The sequence below is a fragment of the Antechinus flavipes genome, chromosome 3 (assembly GCF_016432865.1).
Source record: "Antechinus flavipes isolate AdamAnt ecotype Samford, QLD, Australia chromosome 3, AdamAnt_v2, whole genome shotgun sequence".
Classification (NCBI taxonomy): Eukaryota; Metazoa; Chordata; class Mammalia; order Dasyuromorphia; family Dasyuridae; genus Antechinus; species Antechinus flavipes.
The window spans coordinates 296,500,877-296,512,909 of record NC_067400.1 but is presented as its reverse complement, the minus strand read 5'-3'; the positions used below and the strand labels follow the sequence as shown (position 1 = coordinate 296,512,909).

The 12,033-nt window shown below is 33.4% G+C and overlaps 1 protein-coding gene across 4 annotated transcripts in view; it reads right to left on the bottom strand.

The window, feature by feature from the left end:
* Window positions 1–12,033, bottom strand: part of ALCAM (activated leukocyte cell adhesion molecule) — a 250,115-nt gene that overhangs the window by 48,843 nt on the left and 189,239 nt on the right. For all 4 annotated transcript variants that reach the window (XM_051985221.1, XM_051985220.1, XM_051985223.1 and 1 more), the window contains exons 2-3: window positions 11,613–11,713; window positions 3,527–3,746 (exon numbers count right to left, since the gene is read on the bottom strand). In XM_051985221.1, the coding sequence (XP_051841181.1) occupies window positions 3,527–3,746; window positions 11,613–11,713 (321 nt within the window). The remainder of the gene's footprint in view (window positions 1–3,526; window positions 3,747–11,612; window positions 11,714–12,033) is intronic.

The following is a 12,033-nucleotide window of genomic DNA, read 5'->3' as shown; positions in this document are numbered from 1 at the left end:
TTGTGTCCAACCTGTGGTAGAGCTTTCCAATCTCCTATTTCGTCTGATCAAACACATTTGGACAACTGTACCTTAACTACAACATAGTGATATTAATTTTGTTGGTTTTTGAGAATGAAGGACAATAACTAAATTAAAACAACAACAACAACAACAACTCCATGTGTTGGTTATCAGACAATAGACAGTTGTTAAGTCTATTGAATTCTTTCTAGCTTGATGTAAGACATGCCAGATTTGCACTGTGTTGGCACCGAAGCACCAGAATAGGACTTTGTTAGAAGATGCACAGACTATTGTAAAAATTGAATTTCAGCATTTTTCAAAACTCAATAATAATAACTAGTTTTTAATATAGCAACCATTATATGTGAGGCATATTACAACTATCTCATTTGATCCTTACAACAACCCTGGGATTTAGATACTATTATTGTCCCTTTCTTATAGTTGAAGAAAGTGTGACAAAGAAAGTCAATGACAAAGTCATACTACTAGTAATGTCTGGGCTTGAATTTGAACTCGAGTCTTCCTGACTCTTTGGTATAATCCTTTTCCCCATTTTACAGATGAAGTATTTTAGATCTTAAGGAGTTGAACTGACGTGCCAACAATTAACATGCAAGGAGAGACAGACATAGGAGATGAGTAGAATCCAAGTCTTCTAAGTTCCTTTCATTAGACCACACTGTCTCTTCACCAGAGACAATATTTGAATTCTGTGCTCTGTATAATCTAAGATCAGAACATTTTCATGTATCTCAAAGCAAACTGTCTTTTTTTTTTTTGGATGACTTCATTAATCCCAAGTCTAGACTCAATGCAATCACTCTGATTATTGATGTTTCAGTTACTAAAATTCTGTGGTTATGTTTTTTTAAAGGATTTTTTTTTGAATCTGTGCCTTTCTATAGGCATAAATCCTACTTTGCAAGTTACATTTAAAAACAAAAACTGAACCCCTCATTATCAAGTTACTGCCCTTGGCCACTAGCTGGAATAAACAAGTTTTCTTTGAGCCCATGTATGTAGTAATCTGGAATAAGTTGCTCCGTGATTGGTTCTCATTAGCCATATTCAACTGTGTGTTGCCCCATGTATGTTGCTAGGTGACTCAACAAGAGAAATAGAGGACTGATTGATGGAGTCGGTTACTCTTAAACAACTACAATACAGACACTGCATAACATAAAAGCATCTTTGTCACAGCTGCTGTTAACTTTACCAATATGACCTAAAGTAAATACATTTTAAAAAAAAATAAGTCAAGATTGTATATGCTTTTTCAAACATTGTCTTTATCATGAGTTGTTCACTTCATTCTGTCAGACTTGGAGAGTCTCACGGTCTCTTGTATAAAAACACCATTTCTAAGAGTGTGTCACTGTGTCTATTTAAATTCTCCCTGGCCCAGAGCCTGGAATGCAGATTCTGCTTCTGAGAGTTACTTTGTTTTCAACAACATTCAGAAGAGGTGGGGGAAAGTTTGTTTTCACAATCATAGAAATCCTCTGTGCTCTAAAACAGCTTGCAAATTTTATTGAAATAGATCAACTGAAATTTCCTTGGGTAACCCTATAAGGCCTATTCCCTTACTCAGATCAAACCCCTCCTTCTGTAAAACAAATACCCCCCCCCCCGGGCTATTTGGCATCTCAATCAATTTTTATAAATTTCCAAATATAGACTATTTCATCATTTCTTTTCTTATTATCTTGACATGCTGACTTTCACCATGCTAACAAACACATAAAATACTAGCCACTCATTAGTTTATATGTACATATATACACAGAGAGAAATATTTCATTTTTGCAAGTCTAACTTTGTCTCTACCATGGATGACTCTCTATATCTGCTTATATTGATAATATAAGGACCAGTAATCATAATAGTTTTTATTGCTTCATTCCAAGTGGTTGTTATCCTTAAAGTGGGGGGAAGAGGATGCAAATGAGTGTCTTCTACAAAGAAACTCTTTTTTTAAATTAAAGCTTTTTAATTTTCAAAAGATATGCAGGGATAATTTTTCAGTATTAACCCTTGCAAAACCTTGTGTTCCAATTATTCACCTCTTCTCCCCAAACCTTTCCCTAGATCCCCTAGTAATTCAATATATGTTAAACATGGTAAAAATATATGTTAAATTCAATATATGGATACATATTTATACAATTCTATTGCTCTGCAAAGTAATTCTCAAGCACTGATCTTCACTATAGCCAAGGCATACATTGTCAAATAGATGTGTAGCTAATATAATTTGGAATACAACAAGGAGGAGACTATAACAGATAAACACTTATGTATTTGATTCATAAAACTATTTGACAGTATTCTTGGCTGACTTTTTGAAAAAAGGCCTTGGAAACTGAAAAGTAATCAATGGAAATATGGACTTTATTTTTAGAGACTCTTTCTGAGTACAAAGGTTTTCCTGGAATATTTAAGCATTGTTTGAATCCCACCCTAATATAAAAACTTTGAAGTTGATACAAGTACCTAGGGAAATTCCTGTCTAGTTGCATATATTATTACTATACATATTTTAGTTTAGTCAGCCCTGTGTCTTGCTTCCTATAATAATTTCTAGGTGTGGTTAAGGTATCAGAATGCAAAAAAAAAAGAAAAATAAAAGTGAACAACCATTCTGAAGTGAAGGTTTGATTACTTAATTTTAAAGGCTTCTGTTTGCCATACAGTAACATTGGATGTCTTTGTTCTCTAATTTCTAAAATTCTTTGATGTAACTGAGGTGAGGTGTTTTTAGTTGGATTCAAGAAGCTGCTTTGTTTTAATTAGGATGTCTCCACAATCACTTCCTTGTCAGGGTCACTTACATTTCAACATCAGCCATATATTTTCATTAGGCAAACTAATTTTGTGATTGTGACTACTGTAATTTTCTGACTTTTTGTTCTTTGCAAGTTTCTTTCTCCTGCCTACCTCTTCTTTTAATCGCTTACTCCCTCCCACATAGTCGTTCAAGCTGGAAGCTGTTATTCTCTCATGCCTAGAGAAGCAATTTTCTAATTTCTAAAACTGGTGAATCCCCTCCCCTCAAAATAGGCAGAGAATCACTCTTATTTAATTTTTGAAATATATATATATATATATGCAAAAAACAGGAAAGAAACAAATATGGACTTTTAAAATTTCAATGTAAAAAAAAATTTGCCCCCCCCCCCAAAAAAAAAATATGCCAGGGCTTTTATTTGTAAAAATAATCAAAATCTAAATACTGTGGTCAAGTTAATTATTAAGTAAAATCTCTTATCACATGGAAAATTTACAAGGCAGAACAATAGACAACATTTCCTGGCTTCCCACTATAACTCTACTATTTGAATTTCAGGCTGCCTGTATTCCATGCCAACCGTATACATGAGCAGAATGATGATTTCTAGGTCTGATCCACAGAGGCTGGTTAAAGAGACAAGGCAGATAACTCAGTCATTGTTCTAAGCAAAATTTTGCTAATCATAGCTATTGATTCCATTTAACAATTATTCCAGAGACTACTTACTGAACACCTTGACCACTGTTGGGGCCTCAAACACATCATCCTCTGTAACTAGCATACACACAAATCTCTTTTCATCACTGATCCTCGCATGACTGATGGATAAGGTGTAGTTTTCCGAGAGGCTTAATCTGTCTTTGTATTCCGGTACTTGATCATATTGCACATGTTTTCTTGTAGAGGATCGGAAGGCAATAAATACTGGGCTGCCATCAGGCTTTTCCTACAAATTAAAATAAAAAGAAGTTTTTTACTTCAGGTTTAAACACAGGCTTATTCAGATATTTCAGGATTAAATCCTGCATAATATAACTTCCTTGGGCATTTCTTTCTACTAATATTTGTAGTTTCTATTCAAGAAGAAAAATTTTAGAGGCAAGCCTTTACATAAATTTTGGTTACAGAAAGTTAATATTCATAAGAAAAGCAACTGCAGGTTATTCTCCAGGATTTGGTTTTGCTCATGTGGAAGTGAAAAGACAAATGCTTAAAAAAAAAACAAAAAAAAAACAAAAAAAAAACTGTAGGTTTCCCTGAATATGTTGGACAAGAATCAGTGATCTATTCAGATACTGACAAGAAATGTTCTCATTGCAAGCAAACAATGAAAGAAAATAAAACAATATGAACATTTGCATAAAATAAAATCCAAAGGCCCACAGCAGCAAGCATATATTTTGCCTGCAGATTACAGGTTTAAAAGTCCATGCAAATAATATTTGGTACTGACTCTTTTTATCACCACGTTTTAAAGATCTATTGTTCACCCCATGTGACAGGTCTGATCTTTAACCAGATATGTATTAAAGATGTATTCTGTCGATGAATATTATTTGTCTTTGTAAGCCATTATATTAAGAAGAAATATTAATGACTAAAAGCCATATATTTATTATTCTAGTTGAAAATAATAGCTAAAAACAAAAGAATAACACTACTTTGGGTAAAACTTGATCAAAGATTTCCTAATAAAATACAAGGCTTTTTTCCCCTCTGCTTTGAGGAAGATACTTTCCCTCTCTTATCATCATTCAAGTTTACTCTGGATATAGAAGTATTTTCTCCCTCCTGGATAGTAATGGAAAAATCTATTGAGACTTCAAAAACGACTTTGAAAAGCATAAAGTGCTATGTCTATAAGGTGACAACAATAGTGATAAAAATAATTGATTGTTACTAAATTAATCCTGAAAAGTACTAAAATCTGGTTTGTTGAGTGGTTTAAATATCTGGATAATATTGGCAAATGTTTTTAGGAACTACTCTTTATAGGTTCAATCTTTGACTCCAAAACATTAAAAAATGAAGTATGGAAAAACAATTAGCAGGCCCATATATTTCACTGACTATTGTGTCATTCATTCATTTAATCAGTGGATTTTGGCAAGGCCTTTGATATATAAGACTCTGCTAGACACTATGGGGATTATCTCCAAAGATATATAAGCCAAGTTTCACTGCCATGGGGAGCTTCCACTTGGCAGATCATTCTATAATGACAGGAAATCTACTGACTTTTCCAGTGGGTATTATTGTTCAGAAGGGGATTCCCAAAGATCATTCATTCAGCAAATTTAACAAATATTTATTGAGTACTTAGCCATAGGCAAGGCACTGTGCTAGATGCTGCCAGGGCATAGGAGTTTACAAGTATGGGCAAGATTCAGTTTCTAACCTCAAACAATTTATGAGAATCTAATTAGCTCTTTCCTTTAATTTTCCTTTTTTTATAATGATAAAACATATTTATTAGCCATAATAAAAGGTAGCATATTTGAATCACCACTTAAATTCACAAAATGTGTTCAAGCATCAAAGGCTTGGGTATAGTAATATTTATTCACTTGTTATATCTATTGAAGTTGGTGATTTGGCAGAAACATCAGAGTAGGTGCTTAATAAATATTTATGGAATTGAATTAAAAAGCAAGAAAGCTAAGAATTTACCCAAGTAATAAAGATTACTGTAGTAGAGATAATACCACTTTTTGAGTATAACATCAATATTCTAATAGTTCTTCATTTGGATGTTGAGATTAACCAGACCGTTCCTGTGGATAGTTGATATTTACTTATGCATTTTATTTTTCTATATGGGAATGCCCTTTTTCTTTATCTGATCTGATTATCATATAGGTGATATAGGCCAGACTTGTTTTGGGGGGAGGCATATAATTCAGGAAAACCTTCATCTTTGTTCTTTGATCAACTGCATGAATAACTGAAGCAGGGTTTTGGGTGTAGAATCTGGAGTGTGGGAAAAGATCAACTTCAAAAATAGACATGGTTTGAATTCATGTTTACAATGAATTTAACAGTCACAGATACAGTATACATTTCTCTTTCCCATATTTTTGACTTCTTAAAGAACTCACATTGGATAAATTAATCAGAAAGCATTTATTAATCACTTATTATGTAACTGATTCTGTGCTACAACTACTTTTTGATTGATTTATCCAATGTAAGTTCCTTAAGGAGAAGTAGAAGTTGTGGGGAAAGAGATATGTACACAGTAATTGGTCCTAGAGGTAATAAGGAGTCACTGGTATTTTCCGAGTGAGAAGACAACATGTTAGACATGAGCTCTAGGAATACAACTTTGTCAGTTTTGTGAGATGGAGAGGCTTTGCAGAATTATAGAATTTGACTTAGAAGGTAGTGATAATGTACAAGTCAGACCCAAAAGGAATTTCCAGTATGACATACAGGAGAAGTGGTCAAAATTTTATTTGAAGATTTCCAAGAAAAACCCAATGTCTCTTGAAATAGTTTATTTCATTCCATTTTGGAAAGTTCTAATTGTTTATTGATTGTGGGTTGTTGTTTTTTGTTTTTTTCTGATGGAGAAAATCATCTCTTCTTTTCTTTTAGGTCTGGCTTCTGGGAGTCAAGAAGGGCAAATCTAATCATTTTCCCACATGTTAGGAGGCTATTGCAATAGCCAGGTCAGAGAGATGAAGATTTGTTCAAGAGAGAAGGCTTTGTGAGTGGACAGAGGAGAACAGATGCAAGAGATATTGACTCATGACAACATGACTTAGCAACTGATTAGATATATGAGATGAGAAGACGGAATGTTTAATAGTGCTTTGCTTTATACATGTATATAAATATATATATATATATATATCTTCAATATATATTATATATAGTTGGTGTTTAAAAGTGAGAAAAGGGGGAAGGAAGAGAACAAAAGAAAGGGGGGAGAATTTAGATAATCGGTGAGAAATATAGATAATAAAGTCTCTGCCACATGAAACTTACCATCTTGGGGGTGTATCATATATAATATGTAATAGCAACACAATAATTATTAAACAGATTAGAAAATGGTGAAACAAAAAGAAATACAACAGAAAGAGATGGGAGAAAGATGGAAGAATTGCAGGTATGGGAATTGCTGAGAGCAAAGGCATAGAAATAGGAAAACTGCATATGCATGAATAATGTCACTGGGCATCTCTGGATATGTGTTTGATCATGGAAAAAAATTAAAATATGATGGTAGGTTTCACCACAATAAACTTGGAGAGGAATAGTATGAGGTAAAGCTGAAAAGATCAGCAAATCTTCCAGCTGGAGAGAACTTTGAATGATAGTCTAGGAAGTTAAGACTTTATTTAGAGGATGGTAGGAAACTACTGCAGTATTTTAAGCAAAGGAAAAATGTAATATTTGGGGTGGATGTAATAATAATAATGGTTGACAGTGATGAGAGGCCCTCCTGCTCAGCTCTTAATTTATTTCTGTCCTCCCCACTCTCCCTAACTAGACTGATAGACTATGAAGAATGGAACAAAAATGAATAGAACATAGAAATTCAAGATTAGTATAAGTATGGTAAGATAACATCTATCTAGTTGCTTTCAGTGTTTTTAAGTTGCCAGGATGAGAGGAAAAAGTATCCTACATTATTGAAAGATACAGCAAAGGTGATTGCTGGGCTGATGTTAATCTCTGAAAGATGATGGAGGAGAAAGTGTTGCTGAACTGGTGAAGAGAAAATGTTCCAATTTTTTAAAAAATCAAAAGGAGTAAAGTCTAAATTCTAAGCGAGTGAGCTTGATTTCTATTTTAGGCAAAATTCTAGAATACATTATTAAAGGGATAGTTTGTGAGAAATTCAAAAGGGAAGATACCTAAACTCTATCTTGACATAATAAAGAATAGACCATACTGGATTAACCACATTACCTTTTTTGATATATAAACGCATTTACTATATATATCAACAATTTTTTTTTTTAGCAAAGTCTATTATGCTACTCTTGTGAAAGAGATGGTATAGTCAGAAGGATTCAGAACTGGCTGAATACTAGACCCTAGACGCATTTTGGGGCAGGGCTCTAATGCAATGTCCTAGGAATATGCCCTTGCTCCCAGTCAAAGTTTTTAATTAATGAGGAAGGTGGTGGCACAGTGAATGGAGTGCTCAGCTTGTAATCAATATGATCAGAGTTCAAATATAGTCTAAAATGATGACTAACTGTGTAACCATGAACAAATCTCTTTGTTAACAATTTTTTCATCTGTAAAATGGAGCTAATAATAGCATCTACCTTCAGGGTTATTCTGAGGATTAAATGAGATAATAATTGTAAAGTGGCTAGCATTATACCTAGCACATAGTAAGTGCTATGGTAATATTACTTATAATAATATTTAATACTATTGTTATTACTATAGAAGACATGATTATCAGGTTTGTAGATATAACATGAAGCTGATAGGAATAGCTAATATAATAGAAACATGTTAAGAAGGGGAAAATGACAGCTTAGAATAATGTGTATAATCCAATGAGATTAAATTTTATAGGGAAAATGTCAAATTCTATTGTTGGATTCTTAAAAAAAAAAATCTATTCCACAAACACAGAAACAATGAGATATGGCTACATAATGGCTTTTATATTTTAAAAAAAAGTCTGGGAGTTTTAGTGGACTACAAGATTGATATAAGTCAATTATGTGTCTTTGTAGCCAAATAAATAAATAAAAGCTAATGTTACACTGCTGTATTAATAGAGGAAGAGTCTCCAGAAAGAGAATTGATAATTCTGCTGTACTCTATCCTGGTCATACCACATCTGCGGAACTTTTTTTTCCTTTTCGGATGCCACATTACATGAAGGCCATAAACAAGCTGAAGCCCATTCAGAAGAGGGTAAATGGAATGATGAGAGGGCTGCAGATCATACCACAAATGTTCACTTGAAGATAATGAGCAGGTTTACCCTGGGTAAGTGATTTAGGGGGGGATATCAAATGTCTGAAGGACTCTAACATAGAAGAATAATTAGATTTGTCCTGCTCAGCATCAGAGGGCAACAAAGAATCAGATTTAGCTTTAATGCAGAGAGAGAGAGAGAGAGAGAAACTTCCTAAGAATTAGCTTGAAAGTGGTATAAGATATCTTAAGAGACAATGAGTCCTATCTAATGGAGGATTGCAAAGAGAAGGCTAATGAGTTTCCTTATAAATTTGAGTTTATCTAAGTTTGTAAACAGATTTTTTCTAAAATAATAAAGTGGTAATTAAATCCATAATGTAATTTTTTGACCAGATGGGTTCAAATATTTCTTTTCTGAGTGTCTTTATTCTTATTTCTTTCTTCTTTCTCTCTCTCCCTCCCTGTCCCTCTTTCTTCCTTTCCCTTCTCCTTCTCCCCTTCTCTTTCTCCCCTCATTCTCATTTATGTAAATAGACAAGAAATGACTGTTATTTGAAGTTTTTCATAATGTAATTATTCATATGGTAGGCAATATAAATATGATATGAGAATGTTTTCTACTGTTAAAGAGAAAGTTTACTTAAATTACTTTACAGGCATAGTCAAAGAAAAACAAAAGGTTTTAGTTGGAATCCTGGATCTGCGACTCACAACCTGTGTGACTTTGGGAAAACTGCTTAATTCCTCTAATTTTCTGTAAATAGTGGGAGATTAGGTTTTCTCTAAGATCTTTCCAAATCAAAGTAGTGGATCCAGTGAAATGCTATTTGTATATGTAGCTGACCAATGAAAAATTATCTTTGTGAGATTATCATTATTCTCTTTTCCTCACTTAAAGACAAAAATTAATCTTCCTTCTTCTCACACTTGTTACTGTTATAAGCAAAAATACTTATTATTAGGCACAAGAAAGATGAATCTGCCAAAATGTGAAGGATGAATTGACAGAGGAAGATTCCTGAGGTAAAGGGAAAATAGTAGGATGATTTGGTGCCACAGTTGGGTGGGAATGATGACGTGCACTAGGGTTGTGACAATGAGAATGAAAGATAAGAATAGAAATGAAATCTATTTCATAGAATTACAGATTTAGAGCTGGAAGGGACCTCAAAAATATAGTGCAACCTCTTTATTTTATATATAAAGAACTAGGAAAAGTGAATGTCTCATACATGGTAGTTAGCATTAAACTATTTGAACTCAGGTCTCTTGATTCCAAAACCCATACTTTTCCAACTGATGCTGATTCTATATAGCAAATGGAGAACAAAGTAAAAGTCAACAGACACCAGTTTCAAGAATGAATGGCTAGGTAAATGGTGATGACAAAGAAACTATTAAGAAAATCTAAAGTAATCAGTTTGAGAGAAAGATGATAAGTTTTCCTTTCCAAATTCCATCTGAGAGGCTACTAAGAAATCCAGGTCGAGATAATTGGTAACTAATTAGAAATTTGAATCAGTCAACAGAGAAATCGAGGATGGTGAAAGAGATTTGGGAGTAATTTTAAGTGGAGGTGATAGTTTAAGTTTTGAAAATGAATGATATAAGTTACAGAGTTCAGAGAAAAACTGAGAAAACCTTAAGGGATTAGGAAGAGAATTAAATGAAGGAGTGGTCACAGAGGTAAGAACATCATTAGGAAAATATGGTGTGACAAAAGCCAAGAGACAAAAAAGCATCAAGGGTCAATAGTGTTAAATGTTCCATAAAGGTCAAGGAAAATGAGGTCTGAGAAAAGGCCATTGGATTTAATGATTATGAGGTCATCACTGACCTTTGAAAAAGCCGTTTCAATAGAACAATGAGGATGGAAACCAGATGGGAATAGATCGGAAAAACATTGTATGTAAGCTTTTTCTCTATGAAGCTTAATAGTGAAAGGGAAAAGAGAACTAGGTTTATACTTGAATAGGAAATAGTTATACTCCATCTAAATTAAAGCTATAGGCCCAATAGTTGATTGAGAAGAACTAAACATATTTGTAAGCAAATGAACAGGAGCAAATGGAGAGTGAAAGAGTGAAGATAAAGGAATAATTGATGAAATGAGGTTTTAGAAGAAACATAGAAGACTGAATCTAGGGCCCAAGTGGAGAATTTGGCTATGGCAATTAATAGGACTAGGTCTTTCCCTTAGATGTTAAGAAAAGAAGAAAGAATAAATAATTACACTGACATATTTAAATTTGTTAAGATAGGAAACGGAAACATCGTTGTCATAATTCCAATAAGATAAAAAGTCTTTTCTGTGAGGGCCATCGCTGGAAGAAGAAGTACAAAAGAGTAGTAGGTAGTGAAATTTGGGACACAAATGTAAAAAAAAAAAAAAAAAAAAGCATTAAAACCACACCTGGATATACATAAATTGAATGAATCAGTTTCAGTTTATTGGTTCTAAATTTTTAATTTTTATTGTACATTCAGAGACTACACATTGAAACTGAATAGTGCTTCAAGTGACTTTCTCTGAAAACTATATGTTGAAAATCAGGGAATAAAAGAGAGACATTAAAATGTGGCTCCTGAACATTTAGACGAGGCACAAAGCCTCCTTGGCAAGTCCTAAGAATATCACCACTTCTAATGAATAAAGATGTCTTTTCAGACTAATATGATCTAGGGGAATAGGTCAGGCATTTGGGAGAGGGGAGGGTAAAGAATATATTCTAGCATGCAGGACTCAAGGAATTATCCTCGTGGCATATTTATAAGACTAATTTTACCTTCATACATTTTACTTGACAGCAGAATATTGCAATTATGTTAATTTGAAGCTCCATTTTACTCACAGAAAGAATCTTATTTTGAAAAGGGGAGACAATTAACCAAGTCCAAGGTAGACTATACTTACGTATTTCCATTTTCCAAACATAAGAGTCTGAGGTACTTCGAGACGGCAAGGCATAACAATGGTATCTCCATATACTGAATTTACAGTATATAATCCAAAGCCTATAGAGAAAAAAGAAAGATAGGAATGTTTAAGAATTTTCTTAAAGTAGAAAGGTAAATCAGTTAAGCTTAGTTCAAGATTTAAAAGAAGCATTACTGTAATTATTTATCCTAAATGGTGTTACAAGGTACTAAATCTGTTTGTCATTCAAAACTTATATCAATTAATCCTTCTGAGACTTTACAGCATGAGTAAAGGGGAAAAAACAAAACCAGATCTGTCATTCTATTGGCTTGGGGAACTCCCAGATGAAGAAATTTCCTTTACCCTTGCTGCAACTTAAAGAACTGCCTTGAACATTAATACCTTAAGTGACTTG